The following is a 24087-nucleotide window of genomic DNA, read 5'->3' on the forward strand; positions in this document are numbered from 1 at the left end:
ATTACAAGCAATGACAAACAATGATGGAATACCTTCCATCATACATTCTACATCTGAGACATACCTACATAGTATATATAGACTAACTAATCAACAGACAATGAAGCAAGCTGCAAGAGAGCAAGCTGAGTCCACTACTCCCCCCTCTTTGTGTGATCCCTCTAAGCCTCTCACATAACCTCTTTCCCCTTTCTTAACATTTCTTTTACTGCTAGGCAAGTTTTTTGTGTATTGTATACATTGTACAATACATTGGGTGAGGCATTATCCTAGCATCCTGCAGTATGGTATGGCATGGTACAGTTACTACTATACTATGGTATGGTATATTAGTACCTGGCATGGGTCCCTAAAAAGAAACGCCAGTAATTGAATTTGATATTCTTCTGTGCTCACATCCACACAAATAAGGCAACGCTGATCTGTCTCACTCGAACTTCGATGGGTAATGGTATATAAATCTTGCACTGCACCGCCATGGTTCTTCAGCGACGCACATCTGAACGTCTAATTTGCACCGAACTGCGCCGCAGTGGCATTCGACTGCGATCAAGCGCATTATCAGTCGCAGAATTAGTTCCAGCTATCTTATATCGCCTGGCTCGATCAGTCTGAGGTGTAGGCAGCAAGAGCAATGCCGTCGCCCCAGGAAAGTTCGGATTTGACAGATTCGGAGCTACAGAGGGTTAGGTTACGGGAAATTGAACTCAAAAGGCTAGCTGGGGAGGTATCGTGTGCAGAGTGCCGCAGGTATGTTCTGCTCTGCTAATGTCATTATACCTCACCTATTTTAAACAATTTGCAGACTCAAACTTAAGTGTGATAAGAAGGTACCATGTTCCTCCTGTATCCGACGTGAATGCACAGAGCTATGTCCGACGAGTGAGTAATTCGATATCTGTTTTCTTATTAACGAGATTAGCTGAACGCCTGAATGGTTATGAAGGAACCAGCAGGGATGGTATAAGTAGTGGTCGCCAGATAGCCGCTGGAATAGTATCTTCGTCAGCTGCTCATGAATATGATGTGCAACGGAAACTCATGTTGATGAGCGAGAGGATCAGATCTCTCGAGGATGCGTTACAAACACAGAATGGCGCGTCCCACCCGCTTCTGTCCGCCGAGCTTCTCGCTATCAAGCAAGGCGTCGACATGGATCGCTTACGTCCGGAGAGAGTAACAGATGGTGATGTAGAACAAGAGCTCGTGGATGCAATTGGAACACTATCCGTCAGCGAGGGCAGAACAATGAGATACTTGGGTGCCTCGGCAACGGTAGTACGTCTGGTTAACTTTTGCAATGAGAATGTATTCTAATTATATCCGCTAGGATGCGCTATTGATGGTACGTCTCGCGTTATACTTCTATTCAAGCACTTACCTTTTTGGTAGCATATGTTGGACTCCTCTTCCGGCGCACATTCTGCACACCAACCCTTCAGTTTATCAAACTTGCCACCGGACCTTGTCCAAGCAAGCAGTATGTGGCCGTTTGTCCCCGCTTATCTGTCGCGACCTGAACATGTGCGCCAATTGGTCTCACATCTACCGTTGTTTGAACGCGCGAAGTCCTTGATGGAGGTGTACTTTGCCAATCTAACATGGTTTAACACGGAGGTTCGCATTGCAGTTGTCCATAATTTTAATCGTGCTTCATCCCCGCCGTCCTACAACAAATCGAGTACTGATGTGCAATAAGGTGCCAGTTGACCGTGGACAGATTGTTGAGGAAATATTTCCTACTTTCTATCCTCAACAGTGCCATGTCTCAGTAGATCGAGTCAACGATGAGAATCTACATGACCTTGCACTCTTGTTCGTCATATTGGCATGTGGCGCTGCCACGGACCTCACACAACCTGCTGTCAACCCAGAAGCGGAGAAATTTTACCATCTCTCGCGCGCTGCTTTAGGAATGCGCTCTATCCTAGAGCATGGGACATTCGTCGCATGTCAAGCATTGATTATTATGGCCATATACGAGTCAAAGTCTGGGCGCAAAACTTCCCAAGAGAGTTCCTATAAGTTAATGTCTATTGGCATGCTTCTCACTTCTAGTGTAAGCATGGTGATGTTGAATGTTCGAACATTCTTAATGAGATTTTTTAGATCGGGCTTCATCGCGATCCGTCTCGTTGGAAATTAGACAGCAAGACCGCCAACCGGCGTCGTCGAACGTTCTGGGAAATAAATGCAATAGATAAATTATGGGTGCGACGAATGCTACTTTTCATGGTACACAACTAAATATTATTTTTCTTCAGAGTCTATCCTCAGGAAGACCTGCATTTTTCACCAATGATGCAATTGATTGTGAATTTCCACTTGATCATGGTGCTGCGATCGACGACAATGGAGCAGTCATTGAAAGCGGTAAGCTTTGTTATTGTTGTTGACTTGAAAAGCGATGCTTTACAGTATTCGATATTGTTCCTTGTACTGACGTTGTTCCTTAGTTTGGCAATGGCGATACCGCTTTACGCGAGATGTCTTGGGTGTTCTTTCACAAAAACTCTGTTCCTCCCGTCCACCTAAATATACAGATATTATGGAAATGGATAAGCTAGTTCGAGACTTTGAGATCCACCCTTATTTCCCATCCCCACCGCAATCACGTCGGACTTTCGCCACGGATGGCGAATATCGGAACCTTACCCCATATGTTACTTGGGGATGGAAAGAGGTGGGTACGTATCAAAGTATCATGTTTGTCCTGCAGCGTTTTGCTCAACTCAATTACCCTCGCATAATTCAGCTACGTTATACGTTCATCGAAATAGTTTTGCACGGGCGATGATTGAGTACCCCAGTAGCCCTATGCGAAGCCCTTACGCCACGTCATTCTTAGCAACGTATCGAGCTTCGACGTCGTTGCTGCAACTTCTCTACGCTTCTTCTTACAATATCCCGCTAATCTTGTATGAATTTCATGTTTCATTTCCTGTCTCATGCAACGGCTAACGTCGGTATAGGGATCGCATGTGGACTTTATGGTCGATATCATATAGTTGCGCGGTAAGTTTTCTTCTACACACCCTTCTCATTATCGAGATACTTCGCGCATTGCAATAATCTTCTGAATATCGCTATCTTCACCCTCAAATGCTCATGAACATATCTGTGTCAGGTGATTGTTGGATCTGTCGCTTCGAGGCCATCAGCAATCGACTTCGCCGCCGCGGCGCTGGATGAACTTAACAGTGCGATCGGTATCTTTGAGACAGTAGGCAACCAGCCCATAGCACGCAATGGTTTGGTGAGCTTACTTTCGTATGCCAGATTTTACCTTTTTAACTTTTTCTTTCTATACAGAAAACTCTGTATCGGCTTCGCGATAGAGCGATTGTCGCATTTCAAGAGCTCAACCCGCATTCACGTTGTGCAACGACGGATACTACTAGTCTTATGAATCGAGGAAGCGGACGACAAGCGTCACATTCTCCACGATCTTCCGTTGAAACCGGAGAAGGCGAAGAAGAACTGCACATCTTACGCGGGACTACAAGATATGTTGAACAGCGTCGCATCACACCCAATGAGACTCTGCAACATCAGGAGGTTCGCTCACCCTTGAATCGGTCGCGTTCTCCGACTGTGGGGACCACAGCGGCTGCTGCGGTATTTCCGGCTTCCAGAGAGCGGGACGCCTCAAGTCTGCCGCAGTTCTCGGTGGAAGATCCACATGACGTATGGTGTATCGGGGACGATACCGGAGCTTCATATACAGCCGGTCGATTCAGTCATGCCGAAGCTCAAGCCTTTGATTATGATTTTAATTCGGTGGGGTTGTCCCAGTCATCCTTTACACACGAGCAATTACCACAGGCGATGACCATCGTGGATGATCTATACTACAATGTGGACGACGCCAACGCAGAAGCATGGGATGCATTCCTTCGACAATTTGAGCTTACGAACAACGGCAATACGGAGCGCGAGGATCGAGAACAGAGGAATTCCCCGCCTAATTAGCCATGATACATAAGAGTAGATACGATTTCTCGTTTGAGTGGATGCTACCTTTATCTAGTTATTTGCTTCTTTCGGAGGTCAAATGGTAAATAGAGACTTCTCGTCAATTGTCCGTAGATCTCGTAGCGATTCCTTGTTAACCGTTCGTAATGCTATGTGAGTCTATACTCCGACCTATCTCTACATGCATTCGGTCCACTTTGAAAGAAACTATGGTGTAAAAATGCGTTTGACCACCGTGCGAGCGGTATCTGTATATGTGAGATCGGCATTCTAAACGAGGAAGATGTTCCTGATCATTTTGCAACTCCGCTTGCAGCAAGCTGCGCCCTCTTTCGTCCGCTCAGTGCAACGCGATTGACTGCGGCTCCGAGCGGCCGCTTTGATACTGCTCGGGGCTGTGTGAGATTATCATTCTCGTTCCTATTCTTAGAGAAACCTGAGCTGCGGTTTGTTCGGTCGGCTCACTGGACTGCCCACATGTCAGCACCGTCAATGCGTTTCCACTCCTTTCTCCTATGCCTCCTACGCGATTTCTAATCACTAAACCCATCAGGTCATCTTTGAACTAGGACTACGATGTTAAGGTTGCAACCAATATTCGAAAGTAGGATTTACGTGTGTTTTGTATCCACTCGAGGATCGCTCTAGTTGCAAGGGGCTAACTATGTCGCTCTCACACACAAGGCGGCCGCTACGGATCTGAATCTCGAGTCAAATTGCAAGCGCGCAATTATGCACAGGAGTGCTACCACCAGCTCTGAGTTACTTGAAAACGTCAAGGCCTTTTCGGGATTACGTTTCGCGTATCTGTATGTTCGAAGACTCGGATTGCTGAACGTTGCGCAGCATCCTCCTGCGGCCCTCGTGCGTGTATTCCACGACCTGAAGGCTATGCGTTCAGCAACTATCGGTTTGATCTGCACGGATGTTTTCAATCCCTGGAGGCCAAATTTGGACAAATCGAGGACTGATTTCGCTAGAGAATCACTAGAAGACAAGAGTATGTGGTACGGGTGAGCACAGTTCTCCTAAGGAATTGTCCACCGAACCTCGTTTGACACATCATTTCTCAGGAATATGTATATGATTATTTACACAAATTGTGTTAATGACAAACTCCTCTTCGAGCTGGCGAAGAACAGCGGTATTCATACAATGCATCCGTTTTATGACCTTCCTTCTATGCTTGCGATACCGGATCCGAGCTCAAGGCACTAAAACTCGAGGACAGATCGAGACCTAAATTATTATCTCGCCAATCGGACTCCTCTGATGCTACCTTCCGTAACACCATCCAAGGTCTCTCCGTTGCTTCTGTACTGCGCTTTGTCTACGACGGCCTCCATCCGATGTTGGCGGTGTTTGACTCCATCCGGAGCCTAGCTCTAGAGAATCGCATAAAAGGCTCGGACAATGAGACATTTTTCCTTCACCAAGAAAACAACCTACAGTCCTTTCAACAATACTTCAGTCGCTAACTTAATCATGTCCAAACTCGCCTTTGCGTCGTCGCTACTACTAGCTCTAACGCACCAGGCGCATTCAGCCATCGTTACCCAATCCCTCGAACTCACTAATGCTGATGTGTCCCCGGACGGCTATACGCGCTCGTAAGTAGCTCTTTCGAGAGGGTCAAGGCCGTCGGTGTTGTATTGATATCTGAACTCTCGTTTTAGCGCTGTCCTAGCCAACGCACAGTTACCAGGCCCTTTGATTTCTGCGAACGCTAGTGACACGTTCCAAATCAACGTCACGGATAGTCTTACGGATACTACGATGTACCGGGGCACTTCAATCGTAAGTTAACTTAACGGACATTACGACAGCAGCTTCTTGACATACCTCATTAGCATTGGCATGGTCTATTCCAAAAGGGTACAATATAAGCGATATGCTACCAATTTCTTCTCTAACAGGTTTATTAGGAACCGCAATGGACGACGGTGTCGCATGGGTAACACAGGTCGGTTTCAAGCAAGTTTCCTTGCATTATATAGTGAGCTCACTATTCGAATTACAGTGTCCAATTATCCCAGGAAATTCTTTCCTGTAAGTAGTTTTACATGTCACCATCTTCAAATTGAATTTAACATCACTACTGTGAAGTTACAACTTCACGGTCGCTAATCAAACGGGAAGTGAGTTATACTTGCAGTTCTCTTCCTTTAAAAGCGAACTTACCTGTGTGTTTCCAGCCTATTGGTATCATAGTCATGTGGGGACGCAGTACTGCGACGGTTTGCGGTTGGTTCTCTCACAATTTAAGGAGAAATGTGGAGTCCTGATAGCCCTATGAATAATCTTTGCATCGCATACCATAGTGGACCACTTGTCATTTATGATCCGGATGACCCTCTTACGGATTTGTATGATGTCGATGATGGTATGCGCCTATTTCCGTTCTCCATGTTTCAGAAAGTTAATTACATCGGATTTCAGAAACGACCGTCATTACTCTCGCGGACTGGTATCACAACGTATCAAATGTCCTCTTCCCGAATACGGTACGTCACCTTGCCCATTCTACAACATACGTGTTCCTGACGAACGTTTATATTGTTTCACAGGGCAATGTTGATCCGTGAGTGAACAACTTGTGAATTTCTACGGTTATTTAGTATATGCTGTGTAGCACACCCGATGCTACTCTCATCAATGGCCTTGGCCGGTACTCTGGAGGGCCAACAGACTCGTCCCTCGCCGTTTTGAATGTCACACAAGGACAACGGTCAGTCACTTGTCTCCGTTCAACGCCTGCTGGCTTTAAACCCACGTTTTGTCTTAGATACCGCTTCCGTATCGTTAGCTTGAGTTGCTACCCTTCGTGAGCAACAGATAGAGCTAGCATTTTAAAAGCGCAATTCTAATTCGATTGTTCAGCTTCACGTTCCAGATTGATGGACACAATCTGACGGTCATAGAGGCTGATGGCATCGAGACGGAGTCAGTGGTACGTCTCGTCCTCAACTCTCCTGAGCTCAGGAATGAACCATCTGCACCACATACAGGAGGTTAACTCCCTCGTCATTTACCCTGGACAACGCTACTCGGTCGTCCTGAATGCCACTCAGGATGTTGGGAACTACTGTGAGTGAATATTGTCAGAAATCCGGACAATTGCTCAATGATCGCAGGGATCCGCGCCGAGCCGAGCCAGGGTACTACTGGCTTCACAAATGGAATCAACTCCGCCATCTTACGATACTCCGGCGCTGATGATGAGGAGCCTACCACCATCGAGAATACCGAAGGGACGCAGCTCGATGAGGCAGACCTTGCAGTAAGTCACTTTCTTACTGCCAAAAGTCTTAAGTCTTACTAATTCATTTCAGCCATTGGTCAATCCAGGAGCAGTGAGTCCCTATCTATATCAGATTAAGAAAGATGTTCACGGTCACACAGCCAGGTGAAGCGGTTGCAGGAGGAGTGGACTATGCCTTGAATCTTGATATCGCCCTGGTGAGCTCAGTGTATGACCATGATATTATTACTCGCTCTAACACAGGGTTACATCCATAGAACCTGACAAGCGGTGCTCACATGGTCAACGATGTAGAATGGGTCAATCCTACCATCCCTGTTTTGCTTCAAGTCCTTTCTGGAACAACAAGTGCTTCAGATCTCCTACCGTCCGGATCTATCTACGCGCTTCCTGGTAATAGCACCATTGAGATCTCCATGCCCGGAGGAGCTTCGGTGAGTTATTTTTTTTGTCTCCGGAGGCATGACTTACTCATGATAATTAACAGCACCCGGTTTGTACCTCGCATGCAGAGTGCTCATAGGCATAACTGAACACGCCCCACTTTTGTAGATGCATTTGCACGGACACAACTTCGACGTTGTTCGTGTGGCAGGCAGCGACGAGTACAACTATGTCAACCCTCCTCGTCGAGACGTTGTCAACATTGGTGTGGCGACTGACAATGTGACCATCCGCTTCACCACCGACAACTCCGGCCCGTGGTTCCTGCACTGCCATATTGACTGGCATCTCGCTGCGTAAGTGAATTGTGACTGTTTGTAACTAATTTCATTCTCACTCTCGGCTCCAGTGGACTGGCTGTCGTAATGGTTGAGGATGCTGATGATATTGCATCTGCAGACCCTGTTACTGGTAAGATGCTATCAACATCTGCAAAAAACTTACTTGCTGAAACCTTTATACAGACGCTTGGAGTGCTCTTTGCCCCGAGTACTCTGCAGCGGACCCAGATACCGCATTTGAATGAGCAGTTCTCCTTAATCCCTCAACGAATCGCATCCGCTCCGGTGTCGAAAATATCGGGGTCACTGCATGATAAACTTGGACGTTCATCCATTCGCACTTACGATCTCTGGGTAATCCGTTTACGATGGCCGACGAGGACGCATTAATTGATAATGTCTTTCCGACTTTGTTCACTCTTTTGATTTTGTCTTCGCATACAACTTGTCTAAATATCTAACTAATCTGAAAATAAGATAGTGCCGAGGCACAAGTATACTGAAGACCGGATGCATTGCAAATTGAGTTTGGGGTTCGGACCGAACCACTTCTACGGTGTGTCCAGCGATCCAGTGCTTGTGTGAACATTTCTATCAACTTAGGCACCTATTCACGACTCCGCTCCGGTCAATTCGCCTTTTTTGCAATCACGGCGCATTTGACTTAACGGGATTTGTGAACGTTGACTCGGCGCACGAGGACCAGAGGTTAAGCACCAGCAAGCTTATTGACTACGGACGGAATGCGAAACACTGAGTAAACAATCTGTCAACGTGGACACGAATGGCTATAGCCTTGCATCATCGGACAGTACTGAATGTACTCGCATTCGAATACCCGTTGCCCACACGAGACAGAGTTCAATACAATACGTCAAGATGGACTTCCAAGCAGTTTTGCCCCGTACAAGTTCTCAGAGACCCACGAGGCTTGGGAATGTCCGATCGTCGTGGACGAGGCGTCGAGGGGTGGTCAGGCATAATGTGATTTCATCATGATAAAATTGTAGGGATTTACCCTTCGCGAATCCTGACTTGCCGATAATTCCTTCGGGACCGAAATCCATCGCGGTTAACAAGACTTTGGATTTCTCACTCACGCACACGGCTTGGCAAGCCAGACGCCGGATCAGACCTAATACGCGTTTCGGCGGGATAAAGAAGGACGACATTTTAGACGCAATTCAACGGAACTTCTTCCAGTGGAACAATTTCAGCAAGTTTTGACCACTTTCCGAGGTTGTTCCTGAAGCCGCTGTCTGACTGTCTCACACCGGACTGTCGGGCTTTCCTTTTGCATTTATTCGTCGAATTGACAGAATATTATCAGAAGCATATGCCTTCCAAGGCCAGGTCTCGAACAAATGCAGATGGCCGTTGCATGAGAGAAAAGGTCTGTTTTGAATTCACGGCGGACTGTACAATCGAGGTACCAGCGTTGATGTAGAGAGAAGTACGTAATATGTATGTAAGACAGGCGTGAGAAATTCTAGAGATTAGACTTTTCATGAGCCATTTCTGCTTGTCTAAGTAAGTAGTCTTACATCTCCCTCTGCAAGTGCATCGCAGTATCTTTCCGAGACGCTCTTTTGCTAGTCGCTCTGCTCGTATAAACCAACGTGAAGTCAGAATAAGCAGCAGCCGGCAGTTCATGTGCCAGCCTGTTTAGTATGCATTCCGTAAAGGATGCAAACAAAATTGTTTGTATAAGACAACAAAATCCGCAACTTTCCAGAAATTGCACCATCTGGAGCGCTGTTCTCAAACGCATGGATCGAACAAGGCACACGACTAACCACGTTTGCTCCTTTGAGGTCTGTACTTGTCCCTTGATTCTCGGAAGGCACGCACTTGTCTTATGATTTTCCTCCGTGACGTACAGGCGAAATGAATAACGATTGTTTCCCGTGGATTAGTGTGCGTGGTTCAAGGATGTTTGAACGACTTGGCATCATTGGACAGTCAAACTCGTCTGTGAAGTATGGAACCCGTACCCATTTCTTCGTAGAGATCTGGACTGATGGAGTTGAATTAGGAAGATGCAGACCTCTCACGCAGCTCTGTTCCTATTGCAATTGCAGCAAAAGTGTTTCGACTATTATTTTCCCGCAGGCAGAGTATTGCAGTCAGAACACCGTTGGTCATGGGATTTCGGGTCCGGTTGTGTGGACGCTTACTAGCATAGCTAACATCGTTTCACGATGATGCACACACCATCATTATGGAACGAACCAATCTATGAGAGTTAGTATAAAGCTAGTCCGTGCAGGTACTTTCTCTTCACTAGTCTCTCCTCAGAGTCTGTCTCCCAGTCCACTGTTGTGTCTTCAAGACTGTAAGACTGGACATGCTTCTAAGCGCATCGTTGATTTCCTCTCTCCTTGTCGCCTTGCGGCTTGCCTCTGGGGTATCTGCTGCTGTGGTTAATGTCGACCTGAATATACAGAATGCACAACTGGCTCCCAACGGTGTCAGTCGCTCGTCAGTCACCTTTGTCTATTTGTGCAGGATTGACAATACTGACCGGCTCATTAATTAGGACTGTTACTGCTAATGGACAGTTTCCTGGTCCGCTCATCTCTGGTAACGTTGGCGATCAGTTCCTTGTATGTATTCACACTTAAATGCCATAAATCTGTGAAGGTTAAATGTTGCTGAATAATTCCACCCTTAGATTAACGTCACGGATAGTCTGACAGATGCAACAATGAGGAGGGCAACATCTATTGTGAGAAATTTTAGATTGGCTACGCTCAAGCGTAATTCATTGCTGAGAACATAAACGTGATTTTTGCAGCATTGGCATGGTATATTCCAGCACCATACTGCTGAAGCCGACGGTCCAGCGTTTGTCACACAGTAAGGATCCGTTGCATGCCCATATACTGAGAAGACGCTTAGCACTTTCCCGCCAGGTGTCCGATTGTACCGGAGCACAGTTTCTTGTTCGTACACTTATTATGATTAAAGACATGCTAATTCTCAGCGACTGCTTACAGGTATAACTTTACTATTCCCGACCAGACGGGAACTTACTGGTAAATATATACCTCGCTTCTCTTCTTTGACACTGGTGTAACTCTTCATTTGGCACAGGTACCATGCACATCTGTCCACCCAGGTACATAAATGAACGTTGTGCTTGACCATTTTACTAATCTAAGTTCTGCCTCCAGTATTGCGATGGTTTACGGTATGTAATTCCGCATTGAGTAATCGAGTCGGTATTTCATACTGTGCCGTTACAGAGGTCCACTGATCATCCATGACCCGGAAGACCCCCATGCAAACTTGTACGACGTTGATGATGGTCTGGACTCTCTCTCTTTTATTCTCCCGTCCGTGCTAAACACGTATCTACTCAGAATCCACGATAATAATGCTCGCGGACTGGTACAATACAGTGGCTCCTACGTTGTTCCCTAATCCGACAAATGCTACTCCGTGAGTTTGGCAACGTTAATATCAAACATGTCTTTATTGATGAATGATCTAGTACCCCTGACTCTACTGTGATAAACGGAAAGGGTCGCTCAAGTGCTGGTGGCGATCTCGCAGTTATACGGGCTCAACCAGGGAAGCGCCACCGTTTCAGGCTCATTAGCACTAGCTGTTTCCCTTCGTATGTGCTCTAATATATCCGAAATGCACGTGCTGACAATCTGGCAGTTTTGCATTTTCGATTGATGGTCATAACATGACCGTCATTGAGGCGGATGGTGTTGAGACGGAACCCGTCACTGTCGACTCCCTTAATATCTTTGCCGGTAAGATGTCTGTTCAGCCCTATAAGAAGAGATCCTGATGTTATTTCTCTTCGCAGCTCAACGTTACTCGATCGTGGTAAGTGTAACTTACTCGCCCAAGGACATTAATATAGTTTAACGTAATGTGAAACAGGTTACAATGGATCAACCCGTTGATAATTACTGTGAGCCTCCTTAATGCTTGACATGTATTCTACCGATGTTTAAGTGCCACCATAGGGATTCGTGCAATACCCTCGTCACCTGCTGGTTCCACGACTGCTGGCGGTATCAACTCGGCTATCCTTCGTTACGATGGTGCACCAAGCACGGATCCTGCCACTAGTGCAAAAACGAATCCAGTCGTACTAAATGAGTCAAATCTCCACGTAAGTATCGATTAGCGTGACGTGTATTGCTTAGTGATTTAATCTTTCACTTTCACACTAGCCTCTCATCAATCCTGGAGCAGTAAGCAGCATCGACGCATCATTATTGTTCTCGAATCACAACTCACATTCACGTTTTATTAGCCCGGGCAGCCCGTTGTTGGCGGAGCAAATTTCGTCAAACAATTACAAATTGGAAGGGCAGGCGGAGAATTCACTATGAATGGAGCGCCGTTCAACCCGCCTGATGTGCCTGTTCTTCTCCAAATCCTCTCCGGAGCTACTAATGCAAACCAGCTCTTACCATCTGGTTCCGTGATTAACTTGCCTCCGAACCAAGTTATTGAACTCAATATTCCTGGAGGCGGTAACGTACGTTTTACACCCTTTTGTACTCTTCCTTGTATATATATCTGACGTAATTAATGTGTCCCAGCATCCGTTCCATCTTCATGGGCACACGTTCGACGTCATTCGCGTTGCGGGTAATTCGTCGTACAACTTCGAGAACCCGGTGCGCCGAGACACTGTAAACATTGGTGCGGGCTCGGATAATGTAACGTTCCGCTTCGTTACCGACAATCCCGGCCCTTGGTTCCTCCATTGCCACATTGACTGGCATTTGGAAAACGGGCTGGCTGTTGTCCTTGCGGAAGATGCGGAAGACATCGCTACGGTCGATCCGCCGAACAGTACGTCCTTGGACAGTTTCACGAGGCAAACAAATGACTCATTTTTTTCCTCGTTAGCTGACTGGTCGAACTTGTGCCCTCTTTACAACCAACTCAACCCGGATACCGGCCTGTAAATTTTATAGCGTGCTTTCATTGGTCCTCCGGTGCTGGATATGAAATAATTTTCTAGTAGCTTGGTTTATTTTCTTTGTGGGTAAGAGAGATACAATTTAGCTGTACTTTTCGTCTCGGAATGAAGAACTGTCTCATTACTACTGAACGAGATAATCGCAGATCATGCCGCAAAGCTGCACTGTTTATCATAAGTCACTCCACAGCCATGCTTGCCTCAAATCTCTTCTCCAGTTCGAACGCAGTGGGATCACAGGATGTGAGACTGCCGAAATCATAACCTTTGACCGTCGCGCAATGTTTTGATTCGGGCACCACTGCAAGGGTTTTGGTGTGCGGACTGCTCTTTTGCACAGTCCTTCGAACAATTCGTGCACTAATAATAGCGACATTTAATAAGCTCGACATCTTGCTGCTATATGGCCGTATCGGCCTCTTCCTCGATACGGTGATGCTTTGATTCCGTGGGGTTGTGCTTGCTGCTCAGCAGTGCCCGTCATAGCGCCGCTCGAACATTTTCACTCGAACTATATCAAAAAAAATTCCCAGGTTCATGAGTCTACAATGCAGAATAACGTTTGGAACAGTTTACTTGGTTGACCAGAAAATCCAGAACCAGAATTCATGCTTTTTCAAAAAATTTAAAAGAAGCTGCTGGTCACGCGTGCACGTGATGGGAATAAGCACATGAATTTTAGATTTTACTCAATTTAATTGCCTCTTCTTTCTTGTACATTACAGCACAATTCGAAGGAAGGAAACCATCTCTGCCAATCCCGTGATAAAAACGTCTGTTAATGCTCTGATTATCTGGAAGTTCCTGTCTCATCGTCTATACTCCATAACGGGCCAGCAATGCTGCGAACATGTATTGTTACTGAGGGACCTGACTTTGCCAAGAAAACGCGCGGTCCTACTTCGGACGCCGTCACGAAGGGTCAGCATACACAGCATACAGTCGATCCACACAAAGTAGGATATTATGTGAATGATGCGCAGCGGTGCGCATGTCCCTTCAGATTATTTCGGCGCCGGTGGGCTTATTCAAGCTCTGTAGCTTGCGGCTCCCGAACCTTTGCAGCCGATCCTCCCGCAGTCGAAATCTTCATCGCCCTCGAAAATTGAAATTCGACAACGTTGATTCGCTGGCTCGGGGTTCTGTCTCTCGATCGAATCAAGTCCACTATACTATTGTTCATTCGCCTTGGCGCCGGCTTCCTTAGACCATTCAGTCTAACAAATGTTCAATATGGGTATCATGCCGGACACAATCCGCAGTTGACGTTTACAAGATATTTAAGCAGCTGAAAGACGCACCTTACTCCCTAACAAACATTTCAATTTGAATTCGGCATCATGGCTAAGCTTCTCACATCGTTGCTCACACTTGCCGCGCTTGCTGCTTCAGGACTCGTTTTCGCTCATCCTCATCCCGGAACTTTCTCTCCAGTTGAGCTAATCAAACGCCAGGAGTTCCAGAAATACTCTCGTCGTTCCCTTGGTGACTGTGCCTCAAAGCTGAGGGCTCGTAGCGGCGTAGCTGAACGAGCTATTTCTCGTCGTGCCGAATTCGCTAGAAAGGTACGGGAGGCACGTGGTCTTGAAGCAGGTCAGCAGAAGTTGGAAGTGCTGTTATGCTGTGGGCTTGGATGTACTGATAATGCATGATAGGCCGTCCTTTCAAGCGAGATTTAGCAACAATTTTGGCGACAGACCACCATTCCAATCGTACGGACGTTACTACGGACTCGGACGCGGATACAGTATTTGATGGAAATAGCACATGTGTCCTCGCTGCTACCGGCGAAGTAGGGCCCTTCTGTATGTCCATGTTTCGTTTTATTTGCACGCGTACCATCCTGATATCGCTGTACAGTCGTAAAGGGCGAGTATGTCCGCTCTGACCTCACAGAAGATCAGGAGGGTGTCGACCTTTACGTCGACCTTCAGTTTATCGACGTCAGTACCTGCGAACCTTTGTCAGGGGTATATGTTGATACCTGGTCAGGTGAGGGATAGTCTACAGGTATTCTATTGAAAGGAAAGAACTGACGACATTTCATTAGCGAATGCTACAGGCGTTTACAGTGGGGTTATTTCTACAGGTAACGGTGTTGGAGACTCTGATCCATCTAACATTGTAAGTTCATTTATTCCCTCGTCCTGTAGGACGAATAAGTAACATGGCTCATTGCAGAACACGACATTCCTACGAGGCATCCAGCAGACGTCAGGTGAAGGTTTTATCCAGTTCCATACTCTTTTCCCTGGTCACTACACTGGTCGCACCCACCACGTTCACCTTGTTGTGCACCAGACCGATGGCACGCTCAACGAGAACGAGACGTATTCCGGCGGGTCTTATACCCACCATGGTCAGGTCTTCTTCGATCAGAGCCTCATCACCGAAGTCAATGAGCTTTCTCCCTACAACACGAACAATGGAACACTCACCACAAACGACGAAGATCGTGTCCTTTCAGATGAACAGGACGTAGATCCAGTGCTTGAGTATGTATTGCTTGGGGATAGCTTGTCGGATGGTATCCTTGGATGGATTTCTCTCGGTATAAACACGACTGCGAATGTCGAGGTGGATGATGCCTCTGTGCTTACTGAAGACGGCGGTGTTGCGAACGATACCGCATCCGGTCTGGGAGATCTCCCTAGTGGTAGTGCCTTTCCGTCTGGCGGTATTCCATCCGACAGCGCTCTCTTCCCAAGCGCCAGTGCATAAAGAGAATTAAAACACGGATGATATATTCGCGCCGACTACTTTCTCCTACGTTTGGATCGTAATTCCCAATGATTTGCCACTATACTATAAGCTTTGTACCGTCTGTGTAGCGCACCAGTCGACCGAATGAGATTGGCGGTTGCTGTGTGTTTGAAAAGGGTCTTATAGCGATCTTATTGCGAACTGCATGACAAAAAAAATAAGCCTGTCATGCCTATTCACACTGATGTTTGTATCTCTACTGCTTGTCCGCTTTAAACTTGTCGAGTTTGATGGGTCGATGCTTTATTGACGTATTATACAATAATACGCCCTTGGGATTAGATTACGTCATTGCAAACCATTCCTTGACAACTAACAAAATTATTTTAAACCTGCACTGCGCAATTCTCTCAACATCTTTGACTGTTCTTCCTAGTAGAATCTTACAGCAAAGCCTCTCGTTGCGGCTCCATTGGCGCAGTCGCCCATTCTACTCGGGCAACATTCGGGATATCCTAATGTCACACTCGGTTGAACATCGGTTTATTCGTATGTTATTCTCACTCCGCAGCACCTTGAAGACGTTCAGCATATGACATCGAAAATAGCCGCAGCACGCGGGCCGCCAGGCAGTCAACTCGGATGTTTTCATGCTAGAATTGCCACTTTGACGTGGATGCAAATGGACGAGGTGTTTATGTCCTTCTCTCGGACTTACTCGCAGAGTCAGCACTCATGTGCGTCTCTGCCTCCGCCTTTATGTTTGACCAAAAGCATCTCAACGAGAAGCTTCTTAGATTGCATCTGACCGCATGACGACTTGAGAGCGAAGAAGTATGGTTCCGTCCATGTAAATCGGCGAAAATGCCCCGGATCCTCTATAAAAGTAGCTGTGCCACTCGACCTTCGTTCGTCAAGGCACTCCAGTCAATCAACTGATTCGGTGCAATCAATTTACGCTCTGCCTTTTGGGTTTTCTAAATATGAACAAACTATTGTCCCTTGTTTCGCTGGTGGCTGTCGCCCTGCGTGCATCAGCACAGCTCAACGATGTCGCTAAGGGGGCCGGAAAGCTATATCTCGGCTCCGCAACAGACAACCCGGAGTTGACGGACACCGCTTACGTTGCAATCCTTAGCAATAACTCGGAATTTGGGCAGATCACCCCAGGAAATAGCATGAAATGGGTATAGTCGTTCAACGTTACAATGGCCTCACGGGTGATCTGACTCAAAGATTGTTAGGATGCAACGGAGCCCGAACAGGGACAGTTCGACTTCACTGGAGGTCAGCAAATTGTTGACCTTGCGCAAGGAAATGATCAGATCATCCGCGGTAAGCTTTCTTCCTGAGTCGGAGTTATAGCACCGGCTCGGTGTTAACTAGCTTTTCAGGTCACAATTGTGTGTGGTACAATCAGCTACCGAGCTGGGTGTCGTCCGGAAATTTCAACGCCACTGAGTTGACATCGATCGTTCAAACGCACTGCGGCACGATCGTGGGCCACTGGGCTGGACAAATGTAAGTACTCAGATTCCTATGTACAAAGACACAATTATCTAATAATGTCCCATTAGCTGTAAGAAGTTAATTTAATTTACGCTACATCTCTGAAGCATATTGTCAGATGCTTGGGACGTAATCAACGAGCCTTTGTTAGTCAAACGTTCAACTTTCTCAACACGCTCTAATAAAAGCACTATAGCAACGACGATGGCACGTGGCGCAGCGATGTCTTCTACAACGTCCTCGGTACAGATTTCGTTCCGACTGCGCTCAATGCCGCACGGCAGGCTGATCCGCAAACAAAACTGTACATCAATGACTACAATATAGAAGGAGAAGGTATGTGCTTCTAACTTTCGGAGATGCCCATTCAAGTTGATTAGTTATAAACTTAATCCTCCGCAGGCGCTAAGGCCACTGCCATGATCAACCTGGTTACACAATTGAAAAGCGATGGTGTTCCAGTCGACGGAATCGGACTTCAATGCCACTTCATCGTTGGTGAGGTTCCGACGACCTTCCAGGCTAATATGGAGGCTATGACTGCGCTCGGAGTTGAGGTGCGGCGACCCTTTTTTGTTACAAATGCTAGATATTTGTCCTTACGTCCTCATGATAATGAAGGTCGCGATCACGGAGCTCGACATCCGTATGACTCTGCCTTCCACGGATCAGTTGTTACAGCAGCAGGCTACGGATTATCAGAATGTCATCGCCGCATGCAACGCCGTTGAAGGCTGTGTTGGTGTGACTATTTGGGACTACACTGACAAGGTACCTCACCAGCCTTCTGCTCAGATTCGATACTGAATTTTATGTCTAGTACTCTTGGGTTCCGTCGACCTTTCCGGGACAAGGTGCGGCATGCCCGTGGGACGAGGTGAGTAACTCAATCCACGAGCTTCGCCGGGTAGCCTTACACGTAAACTATTACAGAACCTGGAGAAGAAGCCTGCCTATGACGGCATTATTGCTGGATTCTGAATGATGGATCTTATTTTATATTATATATTTGTTGCATCTCTCTCAATGGAATGCTTTGTATAGCGTGGGCGCGGAATATGTATGTGTAGTGCCAAAATTTCAAATAAAGGCACTTTTTATGCATCCGAAACTCATCAAATCCGCCGGAATTTTGTCTGAATCGAGTCTAGTCGCGTTCGTGTTCGAAGAAGTCAACCATGTATGATTACAACAAAGGGAGAAAATTGTGTGCACGTAACCTCTATTACATAAATACAGTACACCAGCTACTGTCGTTGGTCCAACTATTCCTCGTGTCCTTCCCATTCATCAGGCGTAGACATCTATGGGAAAATGTCAATGTCATATTCTATTGTGCGTATTCGAACACACCTCAATACTTTGGATGCTTGCACCAGGTGCAGCTTCAAATGCGGTACTGAACGTCGTATAGTATGGCTCCTCCGCGTGCGCATAATACTTCCTCTTCAGGTCCAAATACAAGTTCGGGGCAAGCATACCCGAGACAGCAATTGACACAAGTAAATGGGTGCTAGCGGCCGAGCTTAGCTAACCAAGTTCACGAGCTGAACGTTACCAATGTATACGATCTGATCTATTTCGCAACGTACCAATTGTGTATCCAGGCAAAGAAGAAACCCGGAAAGGCATGTAATTAACATTCTGATAATAGTAGTGGGATCAGTAGATGAACACAAATCCATACCCTTAGACGGTTTTACTTACACGGAAAAGTAGATGATATTATCGCGTATAACAATGTCGATAATTGTCCTAGTTCCATGGTTATCCTGGTTACTCCTCGATGAATATAGCTGCCAAGCTTTATACAGCACCAGAGCAAAGGTTACGGCTTCATTAAATGAGAAAGTAGCCCAGAAAAATGGTGAATAACTTGTCCCGCTTGACCATCCTGACGTTTGTACACCAAAGTATTTTCTATGTTCCCGGCTGTAATTGAATTCTTGCATATACATATTAGCATCGTTGTTCAGGAAGAACGATGCAGAACGGTCCGCGTACTTGTAAAGGTGATATCCTCGATGATGAAAACTATCGCGGCAGCCAAGTTTACAACGCCAAACGCATAAAGGATAGCCTTGCTTTTGTTGTACAGCGCATAAGTACGAAGCTGAAGAAGTGCTAAAAGGTTTCAAAACTCATTATAAAGTAAGCAAAGTTATCGTTGAGAAGACATACCCATTGCAGAAGTCACAACTATAGCTGTCGGATAGAACAGCTTCTTGTACGGAAATCCTTGGCCTTGAAGCAGTTAATGGTTGTTATGAACATGCAACTTCGTCTACTTACTTGCCCTAACGCATCGTCTCTGTTAGTAGCTGTTCACACAGTTAGTAAAGCGTATAATTTACCTTCCCAAGACGCCAAGCCGAGCCTTGCCGGCCTGCAGCTGAGAAACGAAGCTGCATTGTACTTCGCTATTATTATCGCATCTGTCCGGAATAAAAAGGAATCCGATATGATGATCAGCTAGTAAAATAGAAATAAGGACGCAAAAATCATCAAGTGGTACAAGCCAACCTGCCTCGATATGCGCCATATCTACATCAACAGACAGTTCAAAGTGCAAAAATAGCGAATAGTAGATGATTGTGACATACATGAGGCATGCAGCAGAAGTGTATCTTCCCTATGCGTACCACGATATGCTCTTCTTCAGATAAAATTCCATAGAGCAATGGGGATAGAAATTACCACAACGTAAAGTAACGATCCGATCGTCAATTTCTTTGACTTTCATAACTATGAGCATTCTTCACAACAAGACATACAACCTATCTTGAGCTTACCCATACAAATTTTACCTTCGGGCACAGAATAAATCGTAGATTCTTTCCCTGTAATTAGTTAATTCTCACCTCATCTGGGAATTTCAGCACTGATCATTAAGACCACCGTAATTAGCGAGGTAGTTCTTTGTCTATATCAATTGAACGCACCGAAATTATAGAAAAATAATGTCAACGTAGAAACTGAAGCGAAGATGAGACATATGGCATAACACTAGAGAGCAATTAGATGAACCTCGCACGTATACGCTGACTACTGCAGCGCGTGCCGCTAGGGGCTGGTATAAAGGCAGCGCCATACAAGGGGTACCGGTTTCTTCTATTTGACGGAGTGGAGCTTCAGACAATAGCTTGGGGAGGTTCAAGATGCCAAGTGTTACGAATACACGGGAAGATGTAGGACAACGTCGCGCATATAAGCAAAATCGCTGAGCGCATCAGTAGACTGGGCGACCAAATTTATTTAAGCAGTATGACGATATCGCGTAAGCAACTATCAGTATCAGTAAAGGTGAGCAACTTGTGGCGCTCTGTAGTCCTGATTAACCAATAAAATATTACCATATCTCCAATCCGCGGAGGACTGACTAAATTGAACCATCCGGATCCGGTAAGGTGGTACGCACTCTCAGCACCGCTTTGAGGGTAGCATGTTGTTTAAACGATTTGAAGGCGCAGCAAAGATGCACAGCTGCAGAATGCGACCCTTGATGATCGAAGTGCTTTGCAGAAGAAGCTTGCTAATTTAGTAAAACGCGTTGCCAAGTTAATCGAGTGCAAATCGGCGACACGTCAGTCGTGCAGTGACGGTTGAGTCGAGTAGCCCTGGTCAACTCGACGTGGTGGACAGTAAACCCACGAGGTCTCATTAAGCCATGTTCCTTCAACTTCCTTGAATCCGTCCACCGCTTTCGGGATGCTTGTAATAAGTCAGCGACTTTCGTTCGCCTACAGTCCTAGCGGACCTAGCCTAGTGAGATGACAAGCTACCGAGTCGTGTTGTCAAGTTAATACCCGCGCGACGTACTTTAATTTACATCAACACGAGAAGGGCGTATTATTATATTATAATATAATATAATTACCTATACATGAGCATTAAGTTACATGACATGACATATATACTACACAAGGAATGGAAATTGATTGAGGAACGTGTAAGATGTGCGCAATAGAAACGAAAAGCCTTGACAATCATAACTGACAATACGGGATTACACCATAATTTACTGAAAAGAAGACTATTAAAGACAACACGTTTAATGTTAACTAAATGCATAAAGACAATATAAAGTAGCGTCTTAGTCAAGCAGACGCCCGCCTCATTCGCTGTCGATTTCTCGCGGGAATGAGCAATGATGCAAAGTTTGCAGCATTGGGATAACGCGTTAGCGAGTTCTCATGCCTGAAATGCAGATAACGTCAGGATAACTCGATGTAAAAGAACTTGATACTTACCTACGCAGAGCATAAACAACAGTCATCAATGGACTATCATCACTCGCAAATGTTAATGAGAATTGACCCAGGTAGATTGAGACTCGTTCAAGGGCTGCGTGAATGAGCGCATCGAGGGCATCCGGGTCTATTCGAGGCCAATGGGTTCCGCGCAAGTCCGAGTGGGCATAGCGATTGTGCTCGTGAACCAGCAACCGTGATAGGGTAAGAAGAATCTCAGACCACGTCGTTTCAGATAAGATGCGTCGCTCAGGTCGAACGGGATGCCGTAAAATAGATGTCAATATACGAGCAACAAGGAATGAGGCCTCTTCGTCGCTGCTGCCGTGGAAAGTCTGTGTCAGTCCCAGGTATAGATAGTGACGGAAAATGAATACCTGAAATAAGACAACAAGCGAAGAATGATTTTGTCGCTCTCGTATTCATCGCCAGAAAGGAAGAATGCTCTCCACAAATCAAACACGTCATCTTTCCGTAAGACAGTCATACAACGTGATCGTAGAATAGATAATGTTTTCACGGCATCTTCTACTTCTGGTGAATGTGCCACTCGCCATCGATCCCGCTCGTTGGCTCTGACACTGATGTCCACAATGACCTGCTGCAGTGCAGCGATTCGATCTCGTGCGCCAAGTGAAATAAAACACTCGCGTGCAATTGGGTATGTTGCAGCTAGCTCGAGAATATTGAAAAGTGCGCGAATTTGCATTTCATGCAATGCTGGGCTATCATCAAGAAAAAATTCAAGGCCATGTCAGCATACACCGTCAAAATAAAAGCCGACTCAAACCTTTATGCAAGCGCATGAATGAGATAGTACTGAACTTGGAAGCATGTTCTAACATCCTGACACAGCTTTGCTCAATGTGCAGCTTTAGAGTTGCCGAAGTGAAGTTACCATTTTTCCGTCTCTTTTTTCTTCTACTATCCTTCTTATCCAGACCTCTCGTCCCTCGTTGTACACCTAAAACCCCTTCTATTCCTTTTACTTCCGCTTTTTCCAGATCGTTGTATCGCAGCATGAAGTTGCTATGCAATAACTTCCTGAGCACTGGATGCAAACGAGCAGCAATGGTATCTGGCGAGCGTCCGGCAAGAAGCGTGTTCACCACATGTTCTATGCCGCCTCCTAACAAGGAGTATGCTTGGCCGAGGACTCGCCCAGGGCCTGTCAAGTTGGAAAGTGTCGCATCTGTGGATAGCGAGCGCGAGAGGGAGCACGTTGTAAGAGCGAATGAGTCAGTCGAGGGAACCGAACAGTCCGTGGATGCTGAGGACCAACGCGCTCCTATCACTGATGGGCAACACTCGTGAGGACTGGTATCAGTATCAATTGAACGCCGAAACCGATTGTTGGAGGACAGTACAATAGACTCGTCGGATTGGTTGTCTGAGTATGGGTAGCTAGTAGAGATATCGGACTCTGCGTCTGAGTTGAAATATGATTCCTCAGACCCCACTATGGAACTTCCATCGTCCAGGAGTTCATCCTCCGACGCAACGGGGTCCATTTCACGAGCAATATCGCATGTAGATGACTTAGCCCTTGTTTTGTAGACCAGGGCTTCGAGTGAGTGGCCAAGCCGGTCAAACAGCTTTCCAACTGTGCGTCCAGGACCAGGCAGGTCGGACGCCGTTGCATTGTCTGATTGAGAATGCTGAGAGCAAATCTCGGAGTTCGCATCCGACAATTGCGAGCCAGAATCGTCAACTGACACAATAGTTCGTGTAGCAATTCTTTGGGAGGGCAAAGTATTGTGGAGATTGACATCGCATACTGGCGTTTGTTGTTTTCTCGAGCTTCGCGGGTGCTCTGGTAAATGGACAAGGACTCGCATGTTAGGACTTGAGCATGGGAATGCGTGAATGGAGGGTATCGTCGATGGGAGATTTGCTCAGCTGCCCGGGCCTTATAGCACGCGGGATAATTATAACGTCATCAGCGCACTAACGATGCAAAGAAAAAGCTGGCGTCGCACCACGACAGGTGAAGTCAGCGTTTTCGATAGAACAGTTCGCGGATGAAACCTAATCGCCGCAGTTGAGGCAGTGTTGATGAAACCATACACGAAGTATGTCACACTGTGGGGGTGGGGGACGCTTCTTAGCCTGGTTAGGCACAGCTACGAATAACTGTCTGATTTGCTTCGCCAAAGTGAGCCATAAATTCAGTACCTCATTGATGAGACGTTGAACATGTTACTGCGCATCTGCACCTCCTTAATTACATCTCCATCTGGAGTATCAGGTGCCAACGACATCACAAAAACAAGCAGAACCTTGTATACCCTTACACATTTCATCATTCTCTAAAAGGATTAGTACTTCAGATAATGTAATATAATACATAATAAGATACAATAAGACTCACAAAGACATTCTATTATGGTATTAGTATTATATAGGAAATACAATGTTAATTAATTATTATACTAAATTATAAGGTCTTACAAGAGTTAAATATGTATTACATAAATATTATATGAGTCAGTAAGTACTATAATTGTCTTAAAAGTACATTATATAGAGAGGTAATACTTTTGTCTAATATTATTTAACTCAAGTCTTATATCTGTCTAGTAAGGTTTTATAAGAGTCAAATATGTATTACAAAAATATTATATAAGTAAGTAAGTAGTATAATTGTCTTAAAGTACATTATATAGAGAGGTAATACTTTTGTCTATATTAGATACCTAAAATGTA

At 45.9% G+C, this 24087-nt stretch overlaps 9 protein-coding genes across 9 annotated transcripts; 7 read left to right on the plus strand and 2 right to left on the minus strand.

Annotated features, from left to right (window-relative positions):
* Positions 1-507: 507 nt before the first annotated feature.
* On the plus strand, positions 508-3972 carry FOMMEDRAFT_148416 (uncharacterized protein; the record flags this gene model as incomplete). The annotated part of the gene is made up of 13 exons (XM_007269470.1): positions 508-750; positions 806-882; positions 947-1278; positions 1331-1345; positions 1393-1617; positions 1700-2059; positions 2110-2211; positions 2265-2373; positions 2457-2687; positions 2756-2918; positions 2973-3015; positions 3128-3256; positions 3313-3972. The coding sequence occupies exons 1-13, from the start codon at positions 635-637 to the stop codon at positions 3970-3972; spliced, it is 2562 nt and encodes an 853-aa protein (XP_007269532.1). The 5' UTR covers positions 508-634.
* A 735-nt stretch (positions 3973-4707) lies between these two features.
* Positions 4708-5193, plus strand: FOMMEDRAFT_136194 (uncharacterized protein; the record flags this gene model as incomplete). Its single annotated transcript, XM_007269471.1, has 2 exons — positions 4708-4988; positions 5049-5193. The coding sequence occupies 2 exons, from the start codon at positions 4708-4710 to the stop codon at positions 5191-5193; spliced, it is 426 nt and encodes a 141-aa protein (XP_007269533.1).
* Positions 5194-5460: 267 nt separating this feature from the next.
* Fmlcc5 (Cu-oxidase-domain-containing protein) lies at positions 5461-8445 on the plus strand (the record flags this gene model as incomplete). The annotated part of the gene is made up of 22 exons (XM_007269472.1): positions 5461-5585; positions 5652-5772; positions 5826-5850; positions 5901-5938; positions 5996-6024; positions 6082-6113; positions 6171-6219; positions 6297-6358; positions 6415-6479; positions 6543-6556; positions 6608-6703; positions 6761-6799; positions 6856-6925; positions 6984-7062; positions 7110-7255; positions 7308-7328; positions 7378-7434; positions 7495-7671; positions 7725-7730; positions 7790-7977; positions 8031-8092; positions 8146-8445. 22 exons carry the CDS (start codon positions 5461-5463, stop codon positions 8205-8207), a joined length of 1563 nt encoding a protein of 520 aa, XP_007269534.1. The 3' UTR covers positions 8208-8445.
* Positions 8446-10309: 1864 nt separating this feature from the next.
* Fmlcc6 (laccase) lies at positions 10310-13074 on the plus strand (the record flags this gene model as incomplete). The annotated part of the gene is made up of 19 exons (XM_007269473.1): positions 10310-10443; positions 10502-10568; positions 10637-10690; positions 10760-10821; positions 10878-10907; positions 10962-11000; positions 11059-11083; positions 11139-11155; positions 11211-11272; positions 11328-11406; positions 11459-11584; positions 11632-11729; positions 11786-11805; positions 11863-11893; positions 11949-12097; positions 12159-12179; positions 12242-12469; positions 12534-12789; positions 12847-13074. 19 exons carry the CDS (start codon positions 10310-10312, stop codon positions 12903-12905), a joined length of 1557 nt encoding a protein of 518 aa, XP_007269535.1. The 3' UTR covers positions 12906-13074.
* Positions 13075-13758: 684 nt separating this feature from the next.
* FOMMEDRAFT_159687 (uncharacterized protein) lies at positions 13759-14044 on the plus strand (the record flags this gene model as incomplete). Its single annotated transcript, XM_007269474.1, has 3 exons — positions 13759-13840; positions 13903-13937; positions 13961-14044. 3 exons carry the CDS (start codon positions 13759-13761, stop codon positions 14042-14044), a joined length of 201 nt encoding a protein of 66 aa, XP_007269536.1.
* Positions 14045-14259: 215 nt separating this feature from the next.
* FOMMEDRAFT_170122 (aromatic compound dioxygenase) lies at positions 14260-15653 on the plus strand (the record flags this gene model as incomplete). The annotated part of the gene is made up of 5 exons (XM_007269475.1): positions 14260-14512; positions 14575-14724; positions 14780-14911; positions 14970-15043; positions 15101-15653. The coding sequence occupies 5 exons, from the start codon at positions 14260-14262 to the stop codon at positions 15638-15640; spliced, it is 1149 nt and encodes a 382-aa protein (XP_007269537.1). The 3' UTR covers positions 15641-15653.
* Positions 15654-16253: 600 nt separating this feature from the next.
* On the plus strand, positions 16254-18143 carry FOMMEDRAFT_127525 (endo-1,4-beta xylanase). Its single transcript, XM_007269476.1, has 10 exons — positions 16254-16359; positions 16420-16809; positions 16867-16957; positions 17017-17145; positions 17250-17277; positions 17328-17467; positions 17534-17688; positions 17753-17902; positions 17952-18008; positions 18065-18143. The coding sequence occupies exons 2-10, from the start codon at positions 16606-16608 to the stop codon at positions 18110-18112; spliced, it is 1002 nt and encodes a 333-aa protein (XP_007269538.1). The 5' UTR covers positions 16254-16359; positions 16420-16605; the 3' UTR covers positions 18113-18143.
* Positions 18144-18396: 253 nt separating this feature from the next.
* Positions 18397-19542, minus strand: FOMMEDRAFT_159690 (uncharacterized protein; the record flags this gene model as incomplete). Its single annotated transcript, XM_007269477.1, has 8 exons — positions 18397-18435; positions 18485-18661; positions 18724-18775; positions 18839-19076; positions 19136-19255; positions 19313-19375; positions 19424-19442; positions 19486-19542. 8 exons carry the CDS (start codon positions 19540-19542, stop codon positions 18397-18399), a joined length of 765 nt encoding a protein of 254 aa, XP_007269539.1.
* A 1173-nt stretch (positions 19543-20715) lies between these two features.
* On the minus strand, positions 20716-23642 carry FOMMEDRAFT_159691 (uncharacterized protein; the record flags this gene model as incomplete). The annotated part of the gene is made up of 8 exons (XM_007269478.1): positions 20716-20842; positions 21239-21328; positions 21382-21702; positions 21759-22101; positions 22172-23118; positions 23160-23290; positions 23361-23490; positions 23557-23642. 8 exons carry the CDS (start codon positions 23640-23642, stop codon positions 20716-20718), a joined length of 2175 nt encoding a protein of 724 aa, XP_007269540.1.
* Between the last annotated feature and the right edge of the window lie 445 nt (positions 23643-24087).

Source organism: Fomitiporia mediterranea (genome assembly GCF_000271605.1).
Source record: "Fomitiporia mediterranea MF3/22 unplaced genomic scaffold FOMMEscaffold_10, whole genome shotgun sequence".
Taxonomy (NCBI): domain Eukaryota; kingdom Fungi; phylum Basidiomycota; class Agaricomycetes; order Hymenochaetales; family Hymenochaetaceae; genus Fomitiporia; species Fomitiporia mediterranea.